This window comes from Anoplopoma fimbria, chromosome 10, assembly GCF_027596085.1.
Source record: "Anoplopoma fimbria isolate UVic2021 breed Golden Eagle Sablefish chromosome 10, Afim_UVic_2022, whole genome shotgun sequence".
NCBI classification, from domain to species: domain Eukaryota; kingdom Metazoa; phylum Chordata; class Actinopteri; order Perciformes; family Anoplopomatidae; genus Anoplopoma; species Anoplopoma fimbria.
The window spans coordinates 21,057,651-21,073,235 of NC_072458.1; the positions used below are offsets into that span (position 1 = coordinate 21,057,651).

Consider the following 15,585-nt stretch of genomic DNA (forward strand, 5'->3'; position numbering starts at 1 on the left):
GTTTTGCATCTATCCTGTGTGAATTGTAGGTGAACTCTGTAACTGAAAACATTTTTTAAGTTTAATGTTGTAATGGCAGCACAGAGTGACCTGACAGGAATGACTGGTTCTGACATGTAGACACCCAGTTGGTGCAAACACATTCCCCCACGTCAGGGAGTCTTGACAGGGTGCGACACTCAAATGCATGACAGCAATATTCAGCCGTTAGACCAGACATTAGTCTTATCCGAGGTGAAATGCTCTCCACCTTAATGCATTCCTTATATATCTCATATAACCAGAAATTAGAAAAACAGTCCACACGTGCAGCTTTGAAACACATAGGTATATTTCAATTTTCAGGTCCAACGGAACAAACATGACATCCTCACGTGAGGTTTTCATGCAACAGAAAAGTAGGAAGCAAGGAAAGGGAAGTTAGGAAGGAAGAAATAAAGAAGGTGGTGTATGTATCCAACACAAGGTACCAGTTCATCAGAGGCAGTGAGAATAGAAAAGGGTTAAATGGTAGTGGATCAGGGGTCAGGGGTCAGAAGGGGGCGTTCCTTATCCTGCCAGCAGAAAAAGCAGTGACACTATAGGATCCCTTAAAGCAGAGGTAAGGCTGATTAGGAAGCTCCTGTGCAAATGTTTGGTACAGGTTAATCCTAGGTCAGGCCTGATGTCATGTGGATGCAGCTGCACCAGCACAGCTCTCATTGGTCACTTTGCCACCGCTGCACACGCAGTAATTCAGTTTGTGAGGTAGTGAAATGTTGGGCGACACACATGATTGGGCTGATAGAAATCATGTTTGTCCGTTAAATCTGGTATAACGGGGGCTTTTTTGCTAACTAGCTAAATAGATGTAACTCACTGAGGTATTTTTAGCTCACATGGCAGACAGAGAAATCATCTGGTGACAGGGTTTTATTCCCCACTGTGTAAAATGTGTAAAAGTGAAGCCTGTCTAAACTCCTGAAATAACTGCATCAGTCTGGTTTTCAATGAAGCCATGTCAAAAGGAATTTTTAAACATAATAATTAAACTATGCAATAAACACTGAACCTTAAAGTTGGAGCTAATTCAAACAGTTTTATATACTTTGGAGCAGTTTAATCTAATCTATAACAATGCGATATGTTTTATGAACCGATATGTTTGAGTGTAACATTTTAATCTTAAAAGTAACTAGTAACTATAGTTGTCAGGTTAATGTAGTGCAGTTAAATAACCCTAACCCTAACCCAATAACACAAATATGAAATAGCGTAAAATAATATTACTCCAGCAAATTCAAGCAAATGCATTTAATTACATTCCACCACTTATAAACACCATAACACTTATACATTATACCAGCCTATAAAAGTGAAGAACCTGAAGGCCCCTTCCTGAAAGAATGATGTATGAGTATATAAGTATCTGAAATATGCAGATTAACTTCTTTTTCCCCAGTCTGCCCAATGCTTAGCTTCGTCACAAACAGAATTAGTTTTGTGTTTAACCTAAAAAAAAACAAAAAACTCAAGATGGCAATAGTGACCTGACAATGAGGGCGTTCCATTATGGGAGTTGTGCTGGTATTCCTGCAACCAGTGGGTGTGTTTACATGTGCACGGTGTGTTGTTCTGAGGCTGCGATTTAAAGTCGTGCATTTCCTTTTCATTTGATTGACATGTTCCACTTCCTTGTTGCTCCAAATATTCATGAAATGAAATCTACGTAGTCTAACGTGCTTATGTAAACACAGCCACTGATCTTGCTATGTACGGACACCCTGAAAAACTCGAATCAGAACAAGTATCTCCTATCTCCTAAAAACAAGTCCCTTCATCTAACTGCTCCGCAAGCAGACTAATCCAGGAGGTTATAAAAGCAATCAGCTAGAGAGTGATGAACGAGCCCTTAGTGAGTTCTCTGTCTGTCAGAGGAAGAGGGGGAGAGGTTGGGGGGAGAGGAGGGAGGGATGTCCCAAAAGCAAGACAAATACTCCATCATTTCTGCCCGGTACAATGCTGAGGAGGCTGCAGAGCTACAAAAAGATGCCGATGTGCGTTCAACCGTTTCTGTGGCTGTTGTCAGTTGGTGGGATCATGCAGTATAGTGACAGGTTACGACTATCTTATACGTTTACTGCTCGCTGTTAGAGAACTTCAAAATACTTACAAATTAAGAAAAACAACACAACATTATAATAATACTGTAAAAGTTAGCCTCGAGCACACGGTGCATATTCACATGCACAGCCGTACTTTATGAACACATGGCGGCTCAAACGGATATGTGCTACTGGTGTCAATCGATCAAAAAGCATTATGGGATGTCCTTATGTCACAATAGAGTCTCGTAATCTTTCACTTTCACAAATCCACAACCGCCAAAGAGATCAGTCTCCTCTCACATTTTCCTCTCTCTCTCTGTCACTGTAAACTGGAATACGGTCAACCTTAACAACATATCAAAATAAAAGCACAATAATAAGAATAAAAATGAATAAATTAAAGAGCATGAGGGAGGAAAACAATATGTACAAATTAAAGAAAAAAAACAAACGTTTAAAATTCTTAAAAATCAACAACATGCCAGAAGATATCAATAAAAAGCTAATGGGATATTAGGCCTTCTTTTTCTCAGCGAAAGATCATACAGCAGTAAAATCCCAATAATCCCACCAGGAAGCTGCGCTACATAATACTGCCTTTTCAATGCCAGAGAGTGTGCACCATACATGAAGACAAACTTCATCTTGTGATATACATAGACATACAGTATATACATGATGTACAATGTGTGTTGGAGGACAAACTGAGCGATTCCCAAACTCTGCAAATAAAATCCACACTTTGTCACAAGCTCCCTGGAAATCCGTCGTTCCAGAGAGAGAGAGAGAGAGAGAGAGATTCGGGAACATTCACGCCTGATCGTTAAATGTACGCATGTCCCTTCAGTTTTTCCAAGTATATGTTTAAAAAAAAATGAAAGTAAAATGATAGTGATGGCTTTTCTTATCCTCCTTTAAAATCCCTCCTCCATTCTTGCACACAACAACGAACAAAAAAGAGATGATATGAAGAGAGACCAGAACCATCATGCATTGATTTTTTGAGTGACTGTTTCAATAGCAACAGAGAGGGTGAGGGGGGGAGAGGGTTCGTAGCAGGGCGAGGGGTTCAGAACTGGGAGGCCGAGCTGGGGTCGCACTGGAGTAGCCGGACGATGGAGGGGTCGCTTTTGGCACCTTTGATGAACTCCTCCAGGGACAATTTGCCTGCATGGTGGAAGGAGAAAGAGAGATCGAGGGGAAAAAGTTATTATTTTGGACAAATACGACCCTTGTTACATGCAGCAAACAAAAATGCCTACTTAAATTAAGCCAATATGGTGTCAAAACACTTTGAGGAAATCTTCTACTATCCATAGCACTTTGCAGTTTAATGTTGTATAACATAAGCTGAACATTGATTTGTATAAATATCTTGGCCTCTATACTGATGAATACATGAATCTTATATGTTAATGCTTCTGCCTAATCAGACGCAAGAAGTTTAGGAGTTATCATTATTACTCTTAATACTGTTACTTACTACTGAGTATTATGAATTTTTGTTATGTTTTAAAGTGTACTTGTTAACATCTCAATGATATAAGATGAGTCCCATTTTAATTTTTCTAATGTCTTTTTTACTGGGAACTACCCAATATATATTTTTTATATAAAAAAAGTAATTGATTTTTGTGTTTGCATGATGCAGATATACTTAGATGACCGTTCATCTAAGTATATCATACTTAGATGACATGTTTTCCACATAAATATCTTGTATGAAAGTATATATGGATATATATATATATATATATATATATATATATGGATATATATATATAACAATGTTATATAACAATGTTGTAACTGGGGAACTTTTTTCACAGTTGCTATTGGAGGTTTTATATTGTATCATATAAAAAAATACAAAAATCTTGTTTCCACTCTCAGAAATGAGGGTTCCAAACGGGTTTTTCCTGAAGGTCTGAGGTTCTACTCCAAACCATTTGCTTCTGAGGAACCCTTTTTCGATGAAAGGGTTATTCAAGGGTTCTTTGTGAGACCAAGGCTTCCATTAAGAACCCTTTTCATCCACATAACCTTTTTTTGGAAGAAAGAGACCCCATCCCCCAAAAACTGTAATTGGGAACTGTGATTGTTGTGTGTTTCGTGCCCTTGGAATATAAAAAAGGGTTCTCTGTAGAACCTCCTTGTTGATTTCTAGATAAAATCAATGAAATACAAAAGGGTTGTCTGTACAAGAGACGGTTTCTAGGTAAAACCATAGTAATATACAATGGTTCTCGGTAGAACACCCGGCTGGTTTCTTGTTAGCACCCTTAAAGGTGGAAAGGTTCTGGTTTGAACCTCCACAGACTTTCACTTTTCACTTATGGTTCTAGGTATTACTCTTTATGTTGGGTTTTTGGGAGAACCCCTTTGAATGTGTTTCAGCTAGAAACCTTTATAAAATGTTCTACCAGGAACCAAAAGGGTTTTACTATGAAGACAAGCGGAAAAACAGGCAGTAAAATGAGCACATTTCAAAGATTATCGTCAATAAACTGTCACCTCCTTCACCCATCACTCCCTCCCCTCTACCTCCCCTCAGCAGATCCACCCCTCCTTGTTTCCATTTCCTCCTCTCACCATCGTTATTGAGGTCCATTTGTCTGAAGATCTTATCCGTCCTCTTCTCCGGCGTGGACTCATCCTCTGGCATCTTCATCACAGATGACACCATCTTGTAGATGGCCTGATAGACGAAGCGACAGAAAAGAGGAGGGAGATAGAGGGTTCAGAGAACAGAAAGATATGTGAATTCAAACCAGCAGGGATCCATTAAAGAGACTCAGCAGGAGAGAACTAAACACAAAACGAAACTTAAAAAATAAAGCGACCACAGCTTTCTAGACGCTGATAAACACGCTCTCTAAAGTCCACATGATTCACTGCCATTTGTTACTCCTGATGCCAAGAGCTGCTCCCAGACCAGCCTGTCCACAAATACCCACGCAGGGTCTGTATGGCTATAAAACCACGCCATCATACCACAGTGACATGCCAGCAGTGTGTGTGTGTGTGTGTGTGTGTGTGTGTGTGTGTGTGTGTGGGGGGGTGCTTAATAGCGGAGCTTCCAGTATTGATCTTATACATCTTTATCTGTTGACCGTTACGAGCGCCTCGCCTCCCCTGACAGCATTAAATTAACCTCTGCAAGTGAGCAGAGAGAAGCACCGAGTAGCTGGCCTCAGACGCAGATCTACAATCAGCTTACGTGCCCATTAAATCAAATCGTCTCCACTGGGAGCAGAGGGAGTAAAACTGACTCTAGATCGGTGTCACAGCTGCATCGTAAGAAGAGAAGGCTTGCACAAAATAAGCCCTCTGTGCTTTTTGGTACCAGCTGTAAAACTTTATCTCTTGGGCTATGAAACAAGTTCTTATCTTCCTCTGGAGAAAAAAAATGAATAGCGGTGTGTGTATCGAATAATAAGAGACATTTTATACTAAAGGACAATGAGGCTGCCTATCACGATTATTAGCCATATATTCTTTTTTGTTGTTGTTTGATTTGGATGAACAATGAAATTGACTTGTATCAAAATATTATTCATATCTAACAGGGCAATAAAGACAGCAATTCATAAAATATTTCACAACTGCAACATCAATCTACTCTACTCTCTCTACTCTACTAAAATGTTGAGGTGTTTGTTTGAAACTCCATTTGCAAACTCCATTTGGTGAAGAAGCCCGATAGATGCAATTAAAAGCATTGTAATAAGCTAGTAAGTGGGCCTTATGTAACAGATTTAAATTACGTGTTGACTGCAGACGACTCTGAACATGGCAATGGCTGAGCCGGCAGCTTGCAGCTAACAGTGCTAAAAGAGCTAACAGTGCAAACAATGGCAAGCTTCCTCGCGATGCTGTGGCTGAGTACGGATGCTATATTAATGCTCTGAAAATATAATGTAAAAGCCTATAAGTATCTAACGAAGGATTTACATGTATATCTGATAGTTCCATTGGTTTTGCAGACTCCTTTTTATATGTATTGAAGTTGTTTGGAGTAATATAGCAACCTTGTTTTATACTTCTTTTGTTTTTTGGGGGAAATATACTCTTTCCATATTCAAAATTGTATAGAATGATTTTATACATTAGTCAGTAATTATGGCATACATTTCCTTCTCCCTACACTATTTTCATTCAATTTTAAGACAGACCATTATGCCAAAATAACATTACCAAAAAGTTGTCCATGTTTTGTTGAACATGTCTTATGATTAGGGTGTCGTGAAGATGTGGCTTGTTATCCCATGATGTGATGTAAAACAAATCTGACTTCCTCTATCAGGACAAACTCTCTCTCTCCGTGCACAATGTCACAATGGGCCTCTCCTCTCTCATCTAATAGTACGTAACCTCATTGAGGTTGTAGATAATCCCAATATTCTGCACACTCAGGGATAAACTCGGGTTAAATTTAACCCGCTAATCTATGAGAACCCAAGAACACACACACACACACACACACACACACACACACACACACACATACATACATAAACACAACATACAGCGAGATCCTCTGGGAAATATCTCGACAAGTCTTTATTTCTTCTCTTCAAGAGTGACAGGATTACATAAGTACTAATGTAGTACTGTACTTAACGGCCTCCATGCACTGTTGCCTGTGCCAATATTGCAGTCAGCACATTAAGTTAAGTATGTCTTTTAAAGTCTTTGCACATCGAATGCATTGACGGGTATGATTAAAGTGAGCATTTAGCATAAGGGCTCTCTCCGTCTTCTCCTGTAAATGCAGAAGTCTATGGATTGTTTTTGGTTAACGAAAGCAAAGCTAAGTTTGGTAACTAATATATTTATGACATAATTTGGGGTCATGACACACGTTATAGCTCCCTGTGTGACAATTTTTGATCTTCTTGTACTTGATTTGTGCCTCATTCATTGATCTTAAAAGAACTCCAATGATTTATACTTAAAGTTCAATTGATATATATATTGTAGTATGTATGACTCAGCATGTGAGACGTTCCTCTGTGACTCTGGAGGAGTCTCCTGAAATCAGAGAAAATAACTCTGATAATGTCATCTTGGTTGTATCGCCTAGGGCTTGGAAACTAAATAAAACTAAATGAAACCATAATATGAATAGAACCATAATGCCCTCCTGTTGACTCTTTGGCGAGAAGATGAACAGCTACTACGCTTTTAGAAATTAGGGTTTCAAATGGGTTCTTCCTGAACGTCTGACTGTCTTCCCAGAACCATTTGCTTCCAAAGTACCCTTTTTTTTCACAAAAAAATTCAAAGGTTCTCTGTGGGTTCAAGTAAGAACATTTTTCATCCAAAGACCTTCTTGGGAGGAAAGAGTTCTTCAAGGATTGTATTTAAAGGGAAATCCCACAATCCACCAGAACCCCCCCTAAAAAAACTGTGATTGTCAACCATGATTGTTACGGGTTGCGCTGCACCACATCACCCCTTTAGGGTTCTAGATAAAACTCTTGAAATACAAAAAGACTTAGAACCCCCTGGATGGGTTCAAGACGAAACCCTTAGATCGGTAGGACCCCGTGGGAGGATCTTTGATAGCGCTCTAAAGGTTCTTGATTGAACCTCAAGTTACAACAACAGTTTCTAGGTACAACCCATTTTGTTGGGTACTGTGTAGAACTCTCTGAAAATGTTCCAGGTCAAACCTTTACAAAGGGTTCTACCAGGAACCAGCTCAACAACCCTATACTGTTCATGTTGGCACCATTATTTCTCAGAGTGTACAAACAAATCTTTTCACGGATGCAAAATACTCCACACCTTTTCAAATCACCCTTTTTTGCCCCCAAACCAAACATCATTACCCAGAGTCCCTTGCTCACCTGTACAATCTCCAGCATCTCATCGCGGCTGATGTACCCGTTTCCGTCCAGGTCGTACATGCTGAAGGCCCACTTCAGCTTCTGCTCCAGCTTGCCCCGTGACGTCACGCTCAGGGCGATGATGAACTCCCGGAAGTCTATCGTCCCGTCGGCGTTGGTGTCGAACGTTCGGAAGACGTGTTCTGCGAACTTGGAGGCGTCGCCGTAGGGGAAGAAATTGGCGTAGATTTTCTTGAACTCCTCCACATTCAGGGTACCACTGGGACAATCCTTCAAGAAACCCTGGGGAGAAGACGGCATGAGGCGATACAAGCGTTAAAACAAGTGGATCATGGACAATATAATACATCTCTGTGACAGAAGAAGTTTTACATCAGCAGATCCAAATAAAACCACTTTAAAGCCAGTTGGAAATGTCAGGAATAAAATGTATGTCACAAAACTTCATCCAGTAAATGTTTCTTTCATGTAACGCTTCATTCTGAACAGATTGAAGGAGTGCCTTTTGAAAAGGAGCTTAGTCTCGGATAGTTGAAAGCAGTTCCATCTTCTTTTCAAGGAGTCATTAATAAAAGCCGCATTGTGCCCGAGAAGAAAAAGTCATGTCAGCCTCTGCTATTGTTCGGCAGAAATAAAGCTCTTTTCTTACAAAAAGGTCTTTACGATAGAGGCAGAGAGGTGACAAAGTCATTGTCCCGATTTCAAGGCTGGAATTACTTTTAGATCGTCTTATCATATATTCTCATGAGCGGAGGTGGGGAAGTCAACACAGTTCTGTACTTAATAAAACATTTTTTTTCATTAGTCTTTGACATTTTCTGAAGAGCGTCACAACCTTTCTCGGATCTATTAAATATATAAATATAAATAGATTCTCCACAGAAGACAAGCTGAATAACTTCTCAGTGATCTCATGGCACCTACACAACCAAAGGAATATACTATGCTGTTCATATGACATCTCCATCATCCCGGAACTGTTAATCTGAAGAGAGCGATCGCCATCAGTGTGAAGAGACCCTGGGGTCAGTAGGGCTTAAGTCACATGTACAGCTCCTATCCAGGACAGCTCCCACAGCTGTTCCATAGGTTTAATCCATGCATAAAGCCGTACAGCCATTACACAAACAAACTGTCCCTGCACACAAGATGAGGTAACTCTTGCGGTTGGGTCACTGTGGCACCTCTTAGCCAAGGCTTAACAGACTGTGAGCGGGTGGTGCTCTGCCTTACACAGAGACAAACATTGTCGCATTCAAGGCTGCAGTCAGTGTTGTAGATTATTGTCGAAAAGCAAGCGTACAGACCAAGAAAAGTCACAATAACTGAGTGTCCTGTCCTGTGAATAAGCACTGCAACCCATCCCACATACAGTATCATCCGACTCTGCAGTTCCCTTTAACTCTATAGAGCTTTTCAGCGTATTTTAGCTAATTCTTTTGTTTTTATGGTTCTTAAAAGTGAAGCAAATGCGGAAGTGCCTTAAACGTGCATTCTCTCTACTGTCCATCAGGGGGCGACTCCTCTGGTTGTATAGAAGTCTATGAGAAAATGACTCTACTTCTCTCTTGATTTATTCCCTCAGTAAACATTGTAAACATGAGTTTATGGTCTCAATCTCTAGTTTCAAGTCTTCTTCAATACAGCATGATGTTCATTTAGTAAATTATGCTCCATTTAGAGTCAAACAGACCATAAAGCAGGGTATGCTTAAGGGCGGGGCTACCTTGTGATTGACAGGTCGCAAACAAGGCGTTATCCGGTCTGGGAGTTGTCCATGTTTTTACTTTACAACTTTAACCCTTTCACATGGTGTTTTCATTTCATGAAAGTTAATTGTAACATTGTGGTAGATTAAAATATCTTATTCAGCGTGCAGTTGCTCTTAGCTCCACCCTCTTCTGTCACTTGTTGCAAAATACCAAGACGGATATGGCCGAAAACAAAGATGGTGATGGCCAAAATGCCAAATTCCATAGTAAACAAACCAATAGTCGCAAACTAATTGGTGACGTCACGGTAACTAATTCCACTCATATAAATACCACATTGTTTCAAACCAAAAAATCCTGAATTCAAAAATTTGCAAGAGTAAAAGAATCCAAGTACTACCAGCTAAATTTACTTATCAAAAGGTAAGGTACTTATGCAGTAAAGCCCTCTCAGTGTTCAATATATTTCATCATTAAAGAAAATTATTGTTGCTTTAATGTGTACTGTTGGGTAGTTCAATTTTATTATAAAGAAACAATCACATACAGCAACATTTTATAACATCTCCCTCTGAATTGTAGTGGTATAGAAGTAAAAAAAGTATCATACAATGGAAATACTCAAGTAATGTACAAGTACTTCTGGTACAGCTCATGAGCAAACGTAATAAGTTACTTTTTAGCAGCAGTCGTGGTAGTACTACCTGTACTATGACTTTGTACCACGAATACTGCCCACTTTCTGTGTACAACGTGTGTCATTGTACCTTGTACCACTCCTGCAGCTCGTGGTCGGAGAACTCCGTATTCTCCCGGAGGTCCTGCAGCATCTCTGGCCGCAGCTTGCTGTTCTGTTTCCCCATGGCAACGGGACAGGACTCTTGGTTTCCTTGACAACAACAGTGACTACAGCACTAGCCAGGCCGCTTTCCCCACCTGTCAATCAGAGACAAAGAAACAGGAAGTCAGCAACAACTATCTCAGAGAGACGGATGACCTCCTGAGGCAAATGTGAAGCGAAATACAAATTGGTCAGCAGACAGCGGGATGTCACTGGAGTCACTGCAGAAATGAAAAAAGTACGAGGGATAAGAGAGGATTCTTCAAGCAAGAGATAATGAAAGAAAAGAAAAACACTATAAAACCAAGATTGTTAGAAAAAATGTTTTGTCTTACTAACAATCTGCAATACAGAGAAGTTGAGTTTATGAAATCGCCAATCAAATTATGCATTTCCATACAAGAAGTTTAACAAAATGACCAACAAAAATATATATAATCTGTTTTTTTTTTCTTAATGAAAGCAAGGCTAGTCACATAGTATTGTGTCCGAATCCCCTTGAAACAGAATGTTATGTAACGGCCACCAGTCTTTAAAATGCTGCATCACATTCACAAAACATTAAATAATCCTGAACGCACCCATGTGACGTCCAGCGCCAGCCCTCTGATCACATTTACGGGTTTATCTGGACAGCTGTGTGTTTGTGTGTCAAATCAGCTGTGCAGTGTGTGTGTGTGTGTGTGTGTGTGTGTGTGTGTGTGTGTGTGTGTGTGTGTGTGTGTGTGTGTGTGTGTGTGTGTGAGGCTACATCTAATCTTCATGTCAGCTCTGAGCTCCCTGCCTGGCAAAACAGGATTGTGGAGATTCAGCTACGTTATGACACCATGACTTTGACACTACTATTACCTTAAAATTTAATGCAATACATGACCATTTTTTAATGGATTATATGCATGCTTGAAGGGGTTAAAATGTGTTAAAACAACCCACAATTGAAAATCATGAAAACAATTCCTTCATCTTGATCCAAAAACTGCCTTAATTGGTTTAATTCAAAGTTCTTTTTACATCTTTAATGTCCGAAGACTCCTTTAAAATAGCGTATGCAACTGAATTAAAATATTAAGGTATTTCTACATTTAAGATTAAGGGTTTCATATAATGTAAATGTTACGGTATTTTTAAAATGTGCATATAATTAATATGAAAAACCTTCATGCCCAATGTGCTGTATTAAGGAACATTAAAATGTGAAGTAGAATATAGAAAAACACAAAGAGAACATACAAATGAAAACAAAAAACAGCAACGTACGAACACAGAATTATAGACATGATAACAGAATGAAGGATTAGGTACCGATCTATAGGTTTTATTTATCTTTATTTATTTAATTTATCTTATAGAATGTGTTACTTGTTTATCATACGAATATAGTGTCACTTTCAGGCATGCATACCTGAATACAGCTTTGTAAAATGTCAGTATTTTTTTCACTTGAAAACATTTCAGAACTTCATGTGAACAATTAAAGTGTTTGGTGTGTTTTCACGGGTTAATTAGGGACAAATACATGGCATTTTAAGGGATCATAGCGCAAGAGATAAATAGAGTAAAAGAGCAACAAACAACTTGTGCTCGTTAACTTTGCTCCTCTGTACCAGACAGCTAATTAAACTAAACTGTGTTTCACCATTAAAGCAGTTGCTTCAGTGTGTGTGTGTGTGTGTGTGTGTGTGTGTGTGTGTGTGTGTGTGTGTGTGTGTGTGTGTGTGTGTGTGTGTGTGTGTGTGTGTGTGTGTGTGTGTGTGTGTGTGTGTGTGAAAGGGGATTTAAATTACAGTATCAGTGGGCTCGGACACCTCTGATGAGGCTCGGCCGACCTCTTTGACCTTCCAGTCTCTCCTCAGTCATGCTCGGTAATTACACCAACAACTTTGTGTGCACAGGCCAGTTTGTATTCATATGAACTTCACAAAGTCAAACAGGCACACGAGGTGCACGCAGTGGGTGTCGGAGGTCTTGATTGCTGCATGGCGAGATCTACGCGGAAACAGAACCCACACGCCCGACCGTCTCGTTGCTCCAGTTAATAAAATCAGACTCATATTAAGTCCCTCGTCCTGAATGTGTTACATTAGATGATCGCACACTGACAGTAATGCTTGTAGCCAATTCCCAGGCTACTGAAGCGATAACTGTAGCCATCAATTATGATTCTCTCCTTTCTGTTTGGGGACCGGCTGCACACTCTTAAGGATTAGGAAACAATATAATGAGATTTCGCCATGTGGCATAAAAATGCAGCTTGTATCCAGACTGTGTGGAGGTATGATCGTTAAAAAAACAAAACTCAAATGTCAAAAGTTTCTTCCCCTGAAACACACAGAAAAATCATTACATCACTGACTCATTCAATTTGCTTGGGCTATTTTACAAAAGACAGATGTGTCTTTTATTTTTCTCTTTTTTTTTTCTGTCTTTAGCCCCATACACGATCTAAACACAAAGGCTGACACAAATTAATTTCTCCTCGAGGAGTAATTGAGTGGCGTCCGCGGCACTTAAAGCTATATGGGAAATGAGCGCTTCTCGATATAAAACAGTAATTTGTGTGTTTTAGTCGAGCACAGGCCGAGTGTCTCAGATGAGTGTTTGGAAAACACATACACTCGTCATACACGCATTGACGCAAATGCTTTTTAGTTTACTGTAGAGATTAATAATAGCCGCCCACGCAGTCCAGTTGACGTTTGGAGAACACAGTCACGAGGCAGTCTGTTGTGTGTGTGTGTGTGTGTGTGTGTGAGAATGAGAGGTGAACAAGAAGAAAAGCTTCGGAGAGAGGATGAGATTTAATTGGCGAGATAAAGATTGGCTAATTAAAGCAGCAAATGCTTCATGATGACACACAGGCATACACGGCACACCATCAGCCTAATTGGCTTGTAGCAAAAGTGAATAAAAAGAAACAAGAAAGTAGAAAGTAGAAAGTAGAGGTTGAGCGGAGCTGAACTTGGAAAGCTGATGCGATTGCTCAGGGTTATGACTGAAACGATAAGGCCAAGAAAAAGCAACGGCGTGAGGAAATAACTTCCTTTTTGCACAAAACAGAGCTGCCGAAGAACTCCTAACTGTTACTGTGGCTGCAGCAACAGTCTGGTGAGGAGCGAGAGAGGAGCCGGGGTTAAAGTACTGCAGAGTGACGAGCTTGATGGAAGGCAGGGACGGATAATCATGGATGACTGGAAGTCAGGAGGGAGAACAGGAGGGGAGGAGCGCCATGCCCACACAGACACAGGGGGGAGGAGGGGGACAAACCCAGGGACCAACCGGGAGTCACGACTGACATTGTGACGGTATTTAGAAAAATACGGTTCGCGTGACACCAAAGCTACTACTGCAGGGATGACGGCAAAACAGATGGATTCATCTCAATAACGACTGACTGAACGCCATGAAAGTATCTGACCACATTTAATGACACAATACCTCTTGTTTTTAAGAACAGGTTTTTTTTTTAGATTTCCTGAAAAGTAACAGTTTTGAGAATACCAGGTTACCATCTGACAGTGATAACATTCTGTAGGTTCTTTTTCCACCCAGATGTCGTTTACCTGTGTTCATTACAACAAATGCCCGTGCAGGCCGTCTGCATTTTGGTTCACTCCCTGCAGTTGGGTCAGATTATGTCCTCACTGCAATCAAACCACATTAGGGTTCGCTAGAAACAAAACAAACGGTCCAAAACCACTTGAAAGGGGTAATCATTGACCGGGTCGCAGCTTCCCAAAAGAACTGCACCAGAGTTTGATCAAAACAGACTAAAGGTTGGCTTGTAAAAGCTCACTGAGATACAAAATCAAGAACATACAGTTAAAAAAGGCTCTTAAATCATAACAGACCGTTCAGTGTTCTTTCTAGGTTGATTAGAAACACAATAAGCTTCTATTGGACCTTTAATATGGCTCCGAGAGGACACGATGACTCATCTGAGAGCCCTCGGAGACCAAATCCCATAAAGTGACAGAGTGTAGCCTGACAGACTGTCCGTACTCTCTACAACCACACAACAAATCCTTTTCTAACACACTGACCTTTTCACTGCACTCACTCTCTCGCCCTCCCTCTCCCCTCGTTCTTTTTTTTCTTTATTTAACCAAGCTGTTACACGTGCTTTCCTGTAAGTCTGTGAATCACAGAATAGTACAAATTATTCTGTCCTCACTGTGTTGTAATCCCCCCCCCCCCCCCCCCATGTCCCCGAAAACCCAAACCATACTTTCAATCTCTTCGTACCACATCTATCGTTCATCCCTCCATCGTGAGGCCCAAATCACTAATCCATCTCTCCAGTCTGAGAGCCCAGTGCCTGTTCTGTTAGTTGCTGTTGTCCAACCCCTGCCCGAAAGTCGGCACACACGCACACGCTTAACACGCACATGCACAGACTCTGCCCCTTGAACATCTGTTCCAGAGCTACTAAGCGGGTCACCAACCTCTGGGCTGATGATCCCTTCACAGAGGAGAGAGAGAGGGCAAGACAGAGGACGGAGAGAGAGAGAGAGAGAGAGAGAGAGAGAGAGAGAGAGAGCCAAAGACATGAAGGCCATCGATGCAACACAAAGATGGTACAGAAAAAAGGAAGCGAAGGATGAGAGGTGCCTCAAGAGAAAAAGATCTCATTTATCATCATCAAATTTGAGTCACAGACTTAGGCTACTGTAAGAAATAATTTATTATAATAGAAAAATGATTGAACACCTGTCAAAAACCAAGAAGGTCACTTCACAACACTTACTGCATAGAGTTTTTTGCAATAACAAATAGTTCAAATAAGGTATTTCCTTGGAGCAGTGTTGTAATCTTAGTAATAGCATTTTTTAAGAAACCCAATATTGTTGGGAAATGAGACATAATGTATTTTTTTTGTGCATGAAAAAAATGCATCTCAAATCAAAGCTAACATGACAATAACAATATTTGAGGTTGAGCTTTAAGAGTTTAGATGAGTTATTGATTACATTTTTTTTAAGTAACCCAATATTGTTGGGAAATGAGACATAATGTATTTTTTTTGTGCATGAAAAAAATGCATCTCAAATCAAAGCTAACATGCAAATTGAGCTATATGTCATTTTAAGCTG

At 40.2% G+C, this 15,585-nt stretch overlaps 1 protein-coding gene across 2 annotated transcripts; it reads right to left on the reverse strand.

Annotated features, from left to right (window-relative positions):
• Positions 1-142: 142 nt before the first annotated feature.
• On the reverse strand, positions 143-14,825 carry hpca (hippocalcin). 2 transcript variants are annotated; one of them, XM_054606691.1, is made up of 5 exons: positions 14,738-14,825; positions 10,422-10,590; positions 7,943-8,224; positions 4,680-4,785; positions 143-3,254 (listed from the first exon to the last, which is right to left on the reverse strand). In XM_054606691.1, exons 2-5 carry the CDS (start codon positions 10,515-10,517, stop codon positions 3,157-3,159), a joined length of 582 nt encoding a protein of 193 aa, XP_054462666.1. In that variant the 5' UTR covers positions 10,518-10,590; positions 14,738-14,825; the 3' UTR covers positions 143-3,156. The 2 variants fall into 2 exon arrangements, with proteins under 2 accessions (XP_054462666.1, XP_054462667.1); XM_054606692.1 differs by lacking the exon at positions 14,738-14,825 and adding an exon at positions 14,536-14,587.
• Between the last annotated feature and the right edge of the window lie 760 nt (positions 14,826-15,585).